The 17,631-nt window shown below is 46.0% G+C and overlaps 1 protein-coding gene across 1 annotated transcript in view; it reads right to left on the reverse strand.

Annotated features, from left to right (window-relative positions):
* Positions 1-985: 985 nt before the first annotated feature.
* Positions 986-17,631, reverse strand: part of LOC121863601 — a gene marked incomplete at its 3' end in the record, with an annotated part of 30,579 nt that continues 13,933 nt past the window's right edge. Inside the window, 1 exon segment of the mRNA XM_042362328.1 lies at positions 986-1,120. Coding sequence (XP_042218262.1) covers positions 986-1,120 — 135 coding nt within the window.

Below are 17,631 nucleotides of genomic sequence, written 5' to 3' on the forward strand. Positions count from 1 at the left end.
GGAGCCCTGTACAAGATAATGGTTGGGGCCATGTGTAAGGTACCAGTTGGAGGCCCTGTACAAGATAATGGTTGGGGCCCTGTGTACAAGATAATGGTTGGGGTCTCAGTAAGATAAACAGTTGAGGCCCTGTGTAAGATAATGATTAGTCTCTGTGTAGATAACAGTTGAGGCCCTGCACAAGATAATGTTGGGGTCTCTGTGTAAGATAACAGTTGGAGGCCCTGTGCAAGATAATGATTGGGGGCCTTGTGTAAGATAACGGTTGGAGGCCCTATACAAGATAATGGTTGGGGGCCCTGTGTAAGATAACGGTTGGAGGCCCTGTACAAGATAATGGTTGGGGGCCCTGTGTAAGATAATGGGTGGAGGCCCCTAACCAATAATAACCTAACATAACCTAACCTAACCATACCACTCATAACCTAACCCATCCTAACCTTACCACTCATAACGTAAGCTAACACAGTAGAGTCAGAGAGTGGCTGGTGTGGAGAATGAGAGGGGCTGGGGACGATACCATCTTCACTTTCTCCGCTCTTCTACAACAAAGATCATCTTCAGGTAATTATCACTTCCACAATATCAGTTTTAGTTTCTTCAATATTAGTTTTTTGTTCCTTTTTAATGAAAAACGGTCGTTGTAACGTAAAGAAAAGGAACACGTTTTTTACTTGGTGATTCTCAACTGGGAAGAACCAAACTAAACTTTTTTTATCGTGTCCACAAAAGACTATTGTACTGTACAGCCATTGTATTAATCATCAAATATTGACCAAAATGAAACAGTCCACCAAACTAACAATGATCCAGCCTCCTTCTTCTTCTTCTTCTAATAATAATCAATTATTATTGATATTACATTATTATTATTAATATTATTATTATTATTTGTTATATTATTATACAGTAATATAAAAGTTTATGTATAATAAATAATTGATCAATACAAAGTAGGAGTCTGTATCTTACCTGTTAACTGGCAGTAGTTGTTGAGACACCTGGGCTGCCCAGTCTATGTGTGCAGCATTAACCCCGGAGAGGAGCAGATGAAGATTAACATCAAGTGGCAGGGGGCCAGGCAGTAGTGCTGGAGGAACCCCCACGGGTACATGCAGCCCTGAAAATAATTATCATACTAGACAGAAGAACTATTACTGACAGGTGTAAGACGGTGGCGTCATAGTGGCGTAATTGTATCTTCTGCAGCTTTACTTTTCCACAAAGACGAGTCACGACTTTTCTTTCTTATGCACACCAACGGCCTTCACCAACACTGTCACTCTTTGACCAACACACCCACGGCCTTCACCAGCACTGTCACTCTCTGACCAACACACCCACGGCCTTCACCAACACTGTCGCTCTCTGACCAACACACCCACGGCCTTCACCAACACTGTCACTCTTTGACCAACACACCCACGGCCTTCACCAACACTGTCACTCTTTGATAACTTACCCGGCCTTCACCAACACTGTCGCTCTCTGTTAACACACCCACGGCCTTCCTGCTTCTGTCGCTCTCTGACCAACACACCCCGGCTTACTGTCACTCTGACCAACACACCCACGGCCTTCCTGTCGCTCTCTGCCAACACACCCGGCCTTCCTGCCTGTCGCTCTCTGCCAACACACCCCGGCCTTCTGCCTGTCGCTCTCCCACAACACACAGCCTTCACCAACACTGTCGCTCTCTGCCAACACCCACGGCCTTCACCAACACTGTCGCTCTCTACCAACACACCCGGCCTTCACCAACAACAACAGAGGCATCATCTTAGTTTGTCCTCCTATGAACTGGAACCAGCGGCCGGCAGCAAGGTGACCAGATTTATAATCACAAAGTTCTTGACCCAGGAAGAAAAAGGCGCAAAATGGCTATATTTTACCTTCGGAAGGAATTGTTTTCTGTCTTTTTCAGTTGGTATTATAATGAATTCTGGGGTTATATTCCTTTATTTTGTGACCTGTGCTGGCCTGCATGGCAACTTTTTACACAGATGGTCCATAATACCTTCACCATTCAATAATTATGAAAGTCTATAATTCAGTTACACAATACTAAATAATTTTCTTGGACATTATATGCATGAGTTGTACTTCTCAAACAGTCACTAAGGGTAATATTTTCCACAAGACTCGCTATGCTTCTTGAAACCTTCCGGGAGCGGCATGCACCTGAGGAGCGAGGATGTACTGAAGCTGTAGTCGGCAGAGAAACCTTAAGTATTTATGCTCAGTAGGTAACTGTGTGGGTAATGAACCGTACCAAGGGGGGTTGCATCTATTCTTATATGCGTGGTGTTCGTGGTGCTGGATTTGTCTATATGAGAAGCTGTACTGATACAGGGCATGTATTACTCAAGAGCGATTATTCCAGGCTTGTGTGACTCTTAATGTTGGCATAGTTTTCTGATCTAGAAAGGTGAGCACCATCCTGGTTCACACACACACACACACACACACACACACACACACACACACAGACACACACACACACACACACACTACAGCCTATCTACTAGCCTGGTAGCCAGCATAGTTTTCTGATCTAGAAAGGTGAGCACCATCCTGGTTCACACACACACACACAGCCTATCTACTAGCCTGGGTAGCCAGCATAGTTTTCTGATCTAGAAAGGTGAGCACCATCCTGGTTCACACACACACACACACACTACAGCCTATCTACTGTGGTAGCCAGCATAGTTATCTGATCTAGAAAGGTGAGCACCATCCCTGAACACACACACACACACACACACACACACACACACACACACACACACACACACACACACACCACACACACACATGTAATGATACAGATCTTGTTAGAAGAAGTAAGTTAGGAGGTTTAAGAGTAGAAGATATAGAGATAGAGTATAAAAGAGGGGAAGACTTTGGTAGCGTGGCCGTGATAGTTATTTACTCTTATCGTACACTTATCGTATCTTATACGTCAATACACATCTATTACGTTCTTAAAGGCGACTTCTCAAACACTGCTTCGTTACAACTGTTTATTAATCACGAACATGACATGGACACATTAATAACACCTTCTATTGAAGTTACTAGGACATTATATTTACGTTACTAGGACATCATATTACGTTACTAGACACTCTGATTCTCGGACACGAACATGAAATGAATACACTTCCCACGTAGGTAACTCATCCCATGGAAAGCTCTGACAAACACTCACGTGACCTAGGGAAGGCCTAGCAGGGAGACTGCTTAGCTGGGACACTGGTATCGGGAGGGCGACTGCTTAGCGGGGACACTGGTGTCGGGTGGGCGACTGCTTAGCTGGGACACCGGAGGGAAGTCTCGGTCCTGACCGGAGGCGACTTGCCTCCGGCCTCTGACTTCGGCTCGAGCAGGCCTGGTGGTGTCGTAGCTGGCCACCTTGTTACAAGACAACTGCTTCTCTGCCAATCCTCGAGGGAGGACCAGGACGTCCTATATATTGGGAAGCGAGCCGTCAGGTTCAGCTGGCCTGGGGGGCGGCGAAGGGTCTCCTTACATTTGACCCCGCAAATGTGCGGTCAGGCCTGGACCTTTTCAGAACTATCTGGGAAAGTCATCAGGTGGGGCCATGTGTATATTGGGAGAGCAACCGTGAGAGTTCCCCTACACTTGACTTCCCAAACGTCGGGCCAGACTGGAGTTTCTGAGATGTAAGGAGAAGTCGTCAGGTGGGGCCGTGTAACACGAGAGGCCCTGGTTGGTTTGTGACCTGGCTAATTGTGAGGTCAGGTCCGGCCTTTGTTCAGAGAGTAGGTTATTGTATATCGGAAGAGGGTCAGCTGGTGCCTTCTTACATGTTTTGTTGGGGCCACATGTCACATGGGAGGGGAGCTAGTTGATTTACAATCCTTGGTCAACCGCAGAGTTACCCTATACTTTTGCCCTCGGCTAATGTCCGGTCAGACTGGAGTTTCTGAGATGTAAGCTGTGGTCTGACAACCCCACCACCCACCCACACCCACCACCCACCCACCCACCACCACCACCACACCCACCCACCCACCACCACCCACCCCACCCACCCACCCACCCACCCACCACCCACCCACCCACCCACCACCCACCACCCACCCACCCACCCACCCACCCACCCACCCACACCCACCCCACCCACCCCACCCACCCACCCACCACCCACCCACCCACCCACCACCCACCCACCCACCCACCCACCACCACCCACCCACCACCCCACCCCACCCACCCACCCACCCACCCACCCACCACCCCACACCCACCACCCACCCACCCACCCCACCCACCCCACCACCCCACCCCCACCCCACCCCACCCACCCACCCACCCCACCCCACCCCCACCCACCACCCACCCCACCCACCCACCCACCCACCCACCCACCACACCCACCCCACACACACACACACACACACACACACACACACACACACACACACACACACACACACACACACACAGCCTATCTACTAGCCTAGGTAGCCAGCATAGTTTTCTGATCTAGAAAGGTGAGCACCATCCCTGGTTCTATACCGTGTAAGTGGTCCCATACCTCTATAAATTTTATTGCATTATTCTTGTCATATTGTTCCAGGCGACAACTGAATACATTGACGACCATTGACGACCTTGACAAAATACCACATTAGAACAAGAGCTGGGGGGGGGGAGTAATCTCCGTCTGAGGCCAAAAGGTCTGATGGTATTCTTCAAATATATATATTACATGAGTCAGTCAAAATAACATTTCTTACTTGATACAGCCTAGTCAAAAACCTGTGGCAAAGGGTTAAACATTGTTCCGCGTGGTGGCCACTTTATACACACAGGGAAATAACATTGTTGTACTTAAAGGTCAATAAATATGGTGTTAAATGAGTGGCATGACGACAATGATGACCAACAAAAGCTGATCACAGGCACTGAATCAAGGCTCAATCCCTTTGCAGAAGCTGTTAGTGATGAATATCTGTATTGCATTTCAACTGGCTGTGTAGTTTGAGAAAAAGTGAAAGAAGAGTTGACAATTGTATTGATATTGGCCAGAAGTGGTGTGATCAGTTTGTAACAGGCTGTTTTAATGATGCTGGTGGAGTTGAACAACCAATACCACGGCGTAGAGTGAACAACTTTACAACAGAGGAAGTAAATTTAAGTTAACTGGCAAACATATGAAGATCCCAGAGATACAAGAGACCTATTTGGAAGGTTATTATACCTAGCCACAGAAATTGATATTAATCTTTGTAAAGTTTTGAGTTACCCCATCACCCCTGTACCTGCATCTCTGGCACATCTTAACGGTTTAATTAATACAACTGGAAAGTCTGCACTAGTTAACAAACTTGAAACGAAAGTAAACAGTCGGCCACCTTCCACAGTCTATTCTTGTGTCAGATCTCCCTGCTGTATACCTATGGCGGGGTGGCTGAAGTCCTGCTGTCAAAGTCGTGTGCTCATGCTAGACGTGTGAACTTTGTGTGTGATACTTGAACAACGTCATCACTCAAAGACAATGAATTATACAGACGAGGTACACCTAAGGTCAACATTGTTATTGCTGACCCTGATCAGAAATGACCAAAAAACTTCAGTCAAACACTGTCATCCGGCCCATTCAAGACATCACTCTTCAAATTCCTTGCAGCTGAATGGTAAAAGGACACATAAAAAGAAATGTTAGACGGTCATTATATCTATCTAGCACTAAAAGAAGAGTCTTATAAAATTGAAGTAAAAGAGGATCAGTGTTTGTGAACTTGGCCGTCAGCATGAGGAAGCAGACACACGAGTTGTGAACCATATCAAGGAAACAGACGTTAGAGCAAATGACACAGATATATTAGAGATCCTTCTTTACAAAGGTACAACCACAGTTTGGATGACAGCAACAACTCTCGTAGATATATAGATGTTACTGCCTAGAGAGACCATCTGCTCTGCCTTACAGGCTTTTACAGGATGCGACTACACATCATCATTCATGTGAAAAAGAAAGAATGGGTATTATCCAGAAGTATTTCCAGGTGTGATCTTGTCATTAGAATCACTTGTGTACGCTCTCTATGGAACAGGAAAGTTTAAACGTGTGAATGATGCAAGATTTGCTTAGTTTAGGCATCCGCTTGAAAATATTAATCCTAGTGATCCGAGCTTCATCCTCCATGTAGATCAGTACCATGATATCAGAAATATTGTTTAATGTGTGATAACTGTACTTCTATAGTTTTACATGTTTTAATGTGTGATAACTGTACTTCTATAGTTTTATATGTTTTAATGTGTGATAACTGTACAGTTAACCCTCACTTTACGCTGTTAATGTAACCCGCAGGGTCCCGCGTAAAGTGAGAAACGCGTAAAGTGAATAACATAACATATGGGATTAATTGAAATAGAGTCCGGGCCGACCCCCAAACTCCACTTTTTGACGACACACAACTATGTTGTAGTAAAAATTTTATCTTAACTTTATGATGGTATGAAAAAACAAGTAATATAGAAGAGGTTAGGTTAGGAAAAATAAAGGTTAACATAGGAAAAATAAAGGTTAGGTTAGAAAAACTAAAAGTTAGGTGGAACACTTACGGTAGTAGAAGAGATGGGTCGGCATACGGGGATGGAGGCTGGTTCCGAGGCAGAGGGCAGATTACTGGCCCTCAGGTGAATCACCATCACTGTCACTTACAGTTGTCAGGGCTTCCCTGACAAATCCCTCAAAGTCATCTTCACTGTCACTATCACTGGCTTGGGCTAGCTGTGGTGGGTTGCGGGCGAAGAACTCGGTTATGCTTTTTTGACGGCTGGTGTTTATGTTGTCTTGATACACCGTGATGTATGGCTCCATAGCCTGCACCAGCCGGGTATGGAAGACTTCATAGCGGTCATCGTCATTGTCGCAGGAAAGGAAGGACTTCATTTACTCTGCACACTCCATGGCACCCTTAATATCACTATGAGTTAAACTGTGTTCTTCGGAGAATGACGCACCTTCTTCCTCCTCTTCACTGACGTGATCTTCTTCCAACATCTCGTCGGCAGTCACTTCAGGATCTCTGATCACCTCCAGGATGTCGTCGTTGGTGGTCTCGGAGAAGCCTGGAACTGTAACAGTCTGCGCAGCTTCTCTGGCAAGGTCCACTACTACTGCAACATTCTGAACCTCACCAGTCACAGATTGACTCCTCCTCTCACCTGGTATTCCATGCAACACATGTCTCCATGCGTGACGAATTGTAGCAATAGACAGCTGATCCAATGACTCCACCAAGAAGTCCACAGCTTTCTTGATGTTAAATACTCTCCAGAATTGTTTGAACAGTATTTTTTGCTGTTCCAACTGTTGATCCTCATCTTCTTCGCTCTTGCTATCGGTGGTGGTGTCACTCAGGTTACGCAACTCTTCCCTGGTGTTGGTGTAGTCGTTCAGGAGTTTGAATTTTTTTGTTGAGAATGCAGCTTTTACATTACAGATTAACTCTTGGTCCATGGGCTGTAATATAGACGTAGTGTTGGGAGGAAGGAAGACCACTTTTACGTTGGGGTGACGATCTAACAGTAGGGGCGAGTGTCCTGGTGCGTTGTCCAGCAGCAACAAAATATTGAATGGCACATTCTGTCGCTCACAGAATTTCTTTACATCGGGAACAAAACAGTCATCAAACCAAGAGAGGGACAGTGTAGAGAACATCAATGCCTTACGTGCGGTCAGCCAGTGGACATTTAGCTTGGTCATGTCCATGGTTTTGTAGGCGTGCGGCTTGCGTGCTGTGTGGATCACCGATAACTTGAGCTTACAGGTACCGGAGGCATTGGTGGTAAACAGGACGGTGATGCGTTCCTTCTGCATTTTCCGGCCCCGAATCCTGCTGGCATTCTTCACAACGAAGGACTTGGAAGGTAGCTTTTTCCAGAAAAGACCAGATTCGTCCATGTTAAACACCTGGTCGTCACTGTACTGTCCTTCCTCCATAATCTCACGTAAAAACGGAGGAAATTCCCTAGCCGCAGCACGGTCAGCACTTGCTTCTTCACCACCAATGTTTATATTGGTGATCTTGTTCCGGATCTTAAACCTCTGTAACCGCCCAGAGGAAGCATTAAAGGGTTTGGGCTCTGTAATTCCCATCTTTTGTGCCACTGCAATGTACAGTTCACGTGCGTACTCCTTAACAGAGCGCGTGTCGACCGCCATGTTCCATCGCGCCTGACGCACCAAGTACCTCACAAGTAATTTTTCTGTCTTGAGAAGCACCTGGTTGTGAAAATACTTGATCATAGAAGCACCTGTAGACTTTGTGATCTTCATGTGCTCCTTTATCTTGGCTGCATCCTTCTTTATTGTTCGAATCGTAGATTCATTCTCACCATGCTGGCGCGCCAAATCAACCTGCCTTGTTCCTTTCTCCAACTCTTGGATGATGGTATACTTCACCTCGTAGCTTAAGGAACGTCGTGTCTTCTTTGGCTTAGTGCCGCTGGGTCCAGGTAAGGAAAGGTTTCTCTCTGGGGGTGGTGGTCCGGCGGAAGCCATTTTACGGAACAATGGATGCACGATTACACGGTGTGGCCTTGAGGGATGAAACTGCCGCGGCTAGGTCAAGCGTCGTCTTTCCTCCCTCCCTCCCTCCCCCGGGTGGACACGTCATAATACTTTAAGCCAATTACAGCTAGCAGCAGAGGGGGGTAGGGATGCATGGCCAATCACAGTCCGATACGTCATATGACGTCAGTTATAACGCAACAAAGACACACACTGCGCAACCTTACCGCGCGGCTTGCCCAAGCGGAGGGAGGAGGAGGGAGAGGCGAGGAGCACAGGCAGGCAGGCGGGCGGGTGGCGGGTGGGGCGAATCTAAAAATAGCGTCGCGCCGGACACTCTCCGCATAATGGGGTTCACGTACCGCGTAATGTGAGCACGTTAGGTTCTGGCAAGGCACCGCGTAAACGTGGAAACGCGGAACGCGGGACCGCGTAAAGTGAGGGTTAACTGTACTTCTATAGTTTTTATAATGTATATGTTTTTTTATTTATAAATTCCAACACAGCTGCACAAAATAATGTCAAATTGTCATTATGGTGATATTACTTCCCTGTGCGTATAAGAGTCGCTGTAATAGCCCCCGTCTTATAGGCAGAAGTATTTATATAAATGGGTTAGTTACATTTGATTTATATACGTACTCTCACTCTCTGTAACTTTCCACTCGCTATGAGGTAGCATGTTCAGAGCACGTGATAAGGTGTGCCCAGGGGAAGTCGCGTCACTTAGTGCTGAGTTAAGGCATTAAGTAGCCGGCTCTCTGGCCACCTCTTGCGGCAGTAGTTTGATATCCTTGACGAGAGGAAGACGTTATTGAGAGCCATCGTGGATGGTTCCGTCTTCCCTCGAGGGAGGACGTATATTACCGTTCTCCCTCGACGGGTATTAGGCATTGTCACTCAACACCTCACACCAACCGGAGCTATTTAACATAGCCTCCGCTTAACACTCATAGCTACAGTGATTAAGTTACGGTGATATACACTGGGAACTGTATCTGAGATAGTTCCTCAATAAATAGATAACAGACAATTGGGTTTGGCTACTAAAACCCTATATAATATACATGTTCCAGCCTCACTGACCCAGAAGGAATCAATGGTTAAAGGGCCGGTTCATCGCCACCGCGCGGTACAATGTTTAACCCTTTGCCACAGGTTCTTGACCAGGCTGTATCAAGTAATCAATGGTATTTTGACTTACTCATGTAATATATATATATATATATATATATATATATATATATATATATATATATATATATATATATATATATATATATATATATATATATATATATATATATATATATATATATATATATATATACATATATATATATATATATATATATACAGTCAACCCTCACTTTACACGGTCCCACATTCCGCGTTTCCACGTTAACGCGGTGCCCTGCCAGAACCTAACGTGCTCACATTACGCGGTGCGTGAACCCCATTACGCGGAGAGTGTCCGGCGCGACGCTATTTTTAGATTCGCCCCACCCGCCTGCCTGCCTGTGCTCTCGCCTTTCCCTCCTCCTCCCTCCACTTGGGCAAGCCGCGCGGTAAGGTTGCGCAGTGTGTGTCTTTGTTGCGTTATCACTGACGTCATATGATGTATCGGACTGTGATTGGCCGTGCATCCCTACCCCCCTCTGCTGCTAGCTGTAATTGGCTTAAAGTCTTATGACGTGTCCAGCCGGGGGAGGGAGGGAGGGAGGAAAGACGATCCTTGACCTAGCCGCGCCAGTTTCATCCCTCCACACCAGACCGTGTAAACGTGCATCCATTGTTCTCTAAAATGGCTTCCGCCGGACCACCACCCCCAGAGAGAAACCTTTCCTTACCTGGACCCAGCGGCACTAAGCCAAAGAAGACACGACGTTCCTTAAGCTACGAGGTGAAGTATACCATCATCCAAGAGTTGGAGAAAGGAACAAGGCAGGTTGATTTGGCGCGCCAGCATGGTGTGAATGAATCTACGATTCGAACAATAAAGAAGGATGCAGCCAAGATAAAGGAGCACATGAAGATCACAAAGTCTACAGGTGCTTCTATGATCAAATATTTTCACAACCAGGTGCTTCTCAAGACAGAAAAATTACTTGTGAGGTACTTGGTGCGTCAGGCGCGACGGAACATGGCGGTCGACACGCGCTCTGTTAAGGAGTACGCACGTGAACTGTACATTGCAGTGGCACGAAAGATGGGAATTACAGAGCCCAAACCCTTTAATGCTTCCTCTGGGTGGTTACAGAGGTTTAAGATCCGGAACAAGATCACCAATATAAACATTGGTGGTGAAGAAGCGAGTGCTGACCGTGCTGCGGCTAGGGAATTTCCTCCGTTTTTACGTGAGATTATGGAGGAAGGACAGTACAGTGACAACCAGGTGTTTAACATGGACGAATCTGGTCTTTTCTGGAAAAACCTACCTTCCAAGTCCTTCGTTGTAAAGAATGCCAGCAAGATTCGGGGCCGGAAGATGCAGAAGGAACGCATCACCGTCCTGTTGCCACCAATGCCTCCAGTACCAGTAAGCTCAAGTTATCGGTGATCCACACAGCACGCAAGCCGCACGCCTTCAAAACCATGGACATGACCAAGCTAAATGTCCACTGGCTGACCGCACGTAAGGCGTGGATGTTCTCTACACTGTCCCTCTCCTGGATTGATGACTGTTTTGTTCCCGATGTAAAGAAATTCTGTGAGCGACAGAATGTGCCATTCAAGATTTTGTTGCTGCTGGACAACGCACCAGGACACTCGCCCCTACTGTTAGATCATCACCCCAACGTAAAAGTGGTCTTCCTTCCTCCCAACACTACGTCTATATTACAGCCCATGGACCAAGAGTTAATCTGTAATGTAAAAGCTGCATTCTCTACAAAAAAATTCAAACTCCTGAACGACTACACCAACACCAGGGAAGAGTTGCGTAACCTGAGTGACACCACCACCGATAGCAAGAGCGAAGATGAGGATCAACAGTTGGCACAGCAAAAAATACTGTTCAAACAATTCTGGAGAGTATTTAACATCAAGAAAGCTGTGGACTTCTTGGTGGAGTCATGGGATCAGCTGTCTATTGCTACAATTCGTCACGCATGGAGACATGTGTTGCATGGAATACTAGGTGAGAGGAGGAGTCAATCTGTGACTGGTGAGGTTCAGACTGTTGCAGTAGCAGTGGACCTTGCCAGAGAAGCTGCGCAGACTGTTACAGTTCCAGGCTTCTCCGAGACCACCAACGACGACATCCTGGAGGTGATAATGGAACCTGCTGTGACTACCGACGAGATGGTAGATGATAATGACGACGTCAGTGAAGAGGCAGGTGGTGCGTCATCCCATTAAGAACAACACTTATCCCATAGTAATGTTAGGGGTGCCATCGAGTGTATCGAGAAAGCCAAGCTCCTCCTTTCCGAAGACCCTGACGCAAACAGGTATGAAATCTTAACTACCCAGCTGTTGCAGACTATGGAGCCCTACATCAAAGGTGTATCACGATAACATCAACACCAGCCGTCAGCAAAGCATAACAGATTTCTTCGCCCGCAACCCACCACAGCCAGCCCAAGCCAGTGATAGTGACAGTGAAGATGACTTTGAGGGATTTGTCAGGGAAGCCCTGACAACTGTAAGTGACAGTGATGGTGATGCACCTAGTAATGGTGATTCACCTGAGGGCCAGTAGCCTGCCCTCTGCCTCGGAACCAGCCTCCATCCCCGTACGCCGACCCATCTCTTCTACTAACGTAAGTGTTCCACATAACTTTTAGTTTTCCTAACCTAACCTTTATTTTTCCTATGTTAACCTTTATTTTTCCTAACCTAACCTCTTCTATATTACTTGTTTTTCATACCATCATAAAGTTAAGATAAAATTTTTACTACAACAAAGTTGTGTGTCGTCAAAAAGTGGAGTTTGGGGGTCGGCCCGGACTCTATTTCAATTAATCCCATATGTTATGTTATTCACTTTACGTGTTCCTCACTTTCCGCGGGACTCTGCGGGTTACATTAACCGCGTAAAGTGAGGGTTGACATATATATATATATATATATATATATATATATATATATATATATATATATATATATATATATATATATATATATATATATATATATATATATATATATATATATATATATATATATTTAAAAAATACCATCGGATCTTTTGGCCTCAGACGGGTGATTAACCCCCCCCCAGCTAATACAACAAATCGAGAATGTAAGGTCAATTTATTATTTTCTAGATGTACCGAAGCAAGCGAAGGTAAAGGAGGACCCGTTAAAACGGTCATGAGGAACATTTTATATCAGTGTTTACCTTGAAGTAGATAACCAGGAGTTAAGGTGTACAAATAACGCTTCTAAGAGACACACATTAATGACAGGCAATGATAACATAGTGGAAATACATTGACCAATTTTAAATAATTATATAAACTATGAAAACCAAGCCCTACACCATGTCACCAAGCCCTAAACCACGTCACCAAGCCCTAAACCACGTCACCAAGCCCTACACCACGTCACCAAGCCCTAAACCACGTCACCAAGCCCTACATCACGTCACCAAGCCCTACACCACGTCACCAAGCCCTACATCACGTAACCAAGCCCTACATCACGTAACCAAGCCCTACACCACGTCACCAAGCTCTACACCACGTCACCAAGCCTACACCACGTCACCAGGCCTACATCACATAACCAAGCCCTACACCACGTCACCAGCCTACACCCATCACCAAGCCCTACACCACGTCACCAAGCCCTACACCGTCACCAAGCCCTGCACCACATCACCAAGCCCTACACCACGTCACAAGCCCTACACCACATCCTGGTACCACCACGTCCTCGGCCCTACACCACGTCTGCAAGCCCTACACCCACATGCCAAGCCCTACCACACCACATCACCCAAGCCCCTACACCATGTCGTGAAGCCCACACTGAAGCCCTACACCACGTCCACCAAGCCCTACACCGTCACCAAGCCCTACACCCACGTAACCAAGCCCTACCTTACGTCACCAAGCCCTTACACGACACCAAGCCCTACACCATACCAGCCCTACACCACGTCCTGGCTCTACACCACGTCACCAAACCCCACCACCACGTCACCAAGCTACCCACGTCACCAAGCCCTACACGTCACCAAGCCCTACACCACGTCTGCCAAGCCCTACACCCCACGTCACCAAGCCCTACACCACGTCACTAAGCCTACACCACGTCACCAGACCTGCACACATCACCAAAGCCCTACCATCACCAAGCCCTACACCACGTCACCAAGCCCTACACCACGTCACCAAGCCCTACACCACGTCACCAAGCCCTACACCACGTCACCAAGCCCTACACCACGTCACCAAGCCCTACACCACGTCACCAAGCCCTACACCACGTCATTAAGTCGTCCACCACGTCATCAATTCATCCACCACGTCATCAAGTCGTCCACCACGTCATCAAGTCGTCCACCACGTCATCAAGTCGTCCACCACGTCATCAAGTCGTCCACCACGTCATCAGGTCGTCACCACGTCATCAAGTCGTCCACCGTCATCAGTCGTCCACCGTCATCAAGTCGTCACCACGTCATCAAGAGTCGTCCACCACGTCATCAAGTCGTCCTACGTCATCAAATCGTCCCACTACGCCACCTCTCGTCATCAAGTCGTCCACCCCGTCCATCGAAATCGTCACCACGTCATCAACTCGTCACTACGTCACCACGTCATCAAGTCGTCCACTACGTCACCTCGTCATCAAGTCGTCACCCCGTCATCAAGTCGTCACCCGTCATCAAAGTCGTCCACCACGTCATCAACTCGTCCACTACGTCTACCACGTCATCAAGTCGTCCACCACGTCATCAAGTCGTCCATCACGTCATCAAGTCGTCCACCACGTCATCAAGTCGTCCACCACGTCATCAAGTCGTCCACCACGTCATCAAGTCGTCTACCACGTCATCAAGTCGTCCACCACGTCATCAAGTCGTCCACCACGTCATCAAGTCGTCCACCACGTCATCAAGTCGTCCACCACGCCATTAAGTCGTCCACCACGTCATCAAGTCGTCCACCACGTCATCAAGTCGTCCACCACGTCATCAAGTCGTCCACCACGTCATCAAGCCATCTATCACGTCACCAGTCGTCCACCGTCATTAGGTCATCCACACGTCATTAAGTCGTCCACCACGTTATTACGTCGTCACCACATCATTAAGTCGTTTATGCGCCATTAAGTCGTCTACCATCTCATTAAGTCGTCCATCACGTCCGTCCATCACGTCATCAAGTCGTAAGTCGTCCACCACGTTATTAAGACGTCCACCACATCATTAAGTCGTTTAGCACGCCATTAAGTCGTCTACCATCTCATTAAGTCGTCCATCACGTCATCAAGTCATTAAGTCGTCCACCACGTCATCAAGCCGTCCACCCCGTCATCAAGTCGTTCACCACGTCATCACCGCGTCATCAAGTCGTCCACCCGTCACCAAGTCGTCCACCACGTCATCTATCCACTCGTCACCCACGTCATCAAGTCGTTCCTAGCGTCATCAAGTCGTCCACCACGTCATCAGAGTCGTCCACCACGTCATCAGTCGTCCACCACGTCATCAAGTCGTTCACCATGTCATCAAGTCGTCCACCACGTCAAGTCGTCCACCACGTCATCAAGTCGTCCACCACGTCATCAAGCCATCTATCACGTCACCAAGTCGTCCACCACGTCATTAGGTCGTCCACACGTCATTAAGTCGTCCACCACGTTATTAAGTCGTCCACCACATCATTAAGTCGTTTAGCACGCCATTAAGTCGTCTACCATCTCATTAAGTCGTCCATCACGTCATCAAGTCATCCACCAAGTCATCAAGTCATCCACCAAGCCATCAAGTCATCCACCAAGTCATGAAGTCGTCCACCACGTCATTAAGTCGTCCACCACGTTTATTAAGTCGTCCATCACGTCATTAAGTCGTTTAGCACGCCATTAAGTCGTCCATCACCTCATTAAGTCGTCCACCACGTCATAGAGTCGTACACCAAGTCATTAAGCCGTCCATCACTTCATCAAGTCGTCCACCACGTCATCAAGTCATCCACCAAGTCATTAAATCGTCCACCACGTCATCAAGTGGTCCACCACGTCATCAAGTCGTCCACCAAGTCATTAAGTCGTCCACCACGTCATCAAGTCATCCACCAAGTCATCAAGTCGTCCACCAAGTCATCAAGTCGTCCACCAAGTCATTAAGTCGTCCACCACTTCATCAAGTCATCCACCAAGTCATTAAATCGTCCACCACGTCATCAAGTGGTCCATCGCGTCATCAAGTCGTCCACCAAGTCATTAAGTCGTCCACCACTTCATCAAGTCATCCACCAAGTCATTAAATCGTCCACCACGTCATCAAGTGGTCCATCGCGTCATCAAGTGGTCCACCACGTCATCAAGTCGTCCACCAAGTCATTAAGTCGTCCACCACGTCATCAAGTCATCCACCAAGTCATCAAGTCGTCCACCAAGTCATTAAGTCGTCCACCCCTTCATCAAGTCATCCACCAAGTCATTAAATCGTCCACCACGTCATGAAGTGGTCCATCGCGTCATCAAGTCGTCCACCAAGTCATTAAGTCGTCCACCAAGTCATTAAGTCGTCCACCACATCATCAAGTCGTCCACCAAGTTATTAAGTCGTCCACCACTTCATCAAGTCATCCACCAAGTCATTAAATCGTCCACCACATCATCAAGTAGTCCACCACGTCATCAAGTCGTCCACCACGTCATCAAGTCGTCCACCACGTCATCAAGTCGTCCACCAAGTCATTAAGTCATCCACCATGTCATCCACCAAGTCATCAAGTCGTCCACCAAGTCGTTAAGTCGTCCACCACGTCATCAAGTCGTCCACCAAATCATTAAGTCATCCACCACTTCATCTAGTCGTCCACCAAGTTATTAAGTCGTTCACTAGGTCATTAAATATGTTTATATAATAATAAAGTGCCTAAGAATCAATATTAATGTTTATGATAATCATTTATGTTATTATTAATATAATCCTTGGTGCCATAAGGATATGAATGCCATTAAACAGTTAGGATGCTGTACCTAATAGCCACTACAACTGTACTAGTTACCCCTAACAATACATTTTCTCTCACTGTCACCACCAAACAATATGGCTGACATATTTATAAACGAGTTTATTCATAATGACAGTTTTTGACGAGAAATATATTTAACTAAATCATATAAAGATACATACATTAATTATTTCAAACATGAACACGTAGGAAGTTTATCAGAAATATTATACAAGAATTAACTGTTAAACTCGGGTAACAAATTGACACTTTCGGAGGAAGCATTTAATATTTATTTTATATTTATTTTTACCCACAACAAGATATACTAATTACGCTTCAGTAATATTTCAGTGTGATTCTGATCTTTTAAAATTATAGTTTTTGCATAATGTAATATTACTGATAAATAATTAGTCTTAGTATATCTTATTGTGGGTAAAAATAAGTATATATTAAATGCGTCCTCTGAAAGCGTCAATTTGTTACTAGAGTTTTACAGTTAAATCTTGTATAATATTTCTGATAAACTTCCTACGTGTTCATGTTTGAAATAATTAATGTATGTATCTTTATATAGTTTAACTAAACATCTTTATTATAGAAACGGTCATTATGAATAAACTCATTTATAAATACATCATTACTTGAGGACGAAACGGACAAATTTGAACCAGCCAATCAGGTGTAACTGTTGAGGAGGGGGCGGGGCTTCTCTTGTGTGGGAAGGACGCCCTATAATATATGGCGTTTAAATACTCTTAAGTGTTAACAAAAGTAATGTTTTGTTTGTACAGTGTTACATATATGTCCTTTTAATTAATAATAAAGAAACACAAAACAACGAAACTCGTCAACATTTTTATGGTTAAATAAACAAATTACACTTGATAAATAAGGAAATATTAATGTATAAAACACACACATACACAC

This window comes from Homarus americanus, unplaced genomic scaffold (genome assembly GCF_018991925.1).
Source record: "Homarus americanus isolate GMGI-L3 unplaced genomic scaffold, GMGI_Hamer_2.0 scaffold41366, whole genome shotgun sequence".
Lineage (NCBI taxonomy): Eukaryota > Metazoa > Arthropoda > Malacostraca > Decapoda > Nephropidae > Homarus > Homarus americanus.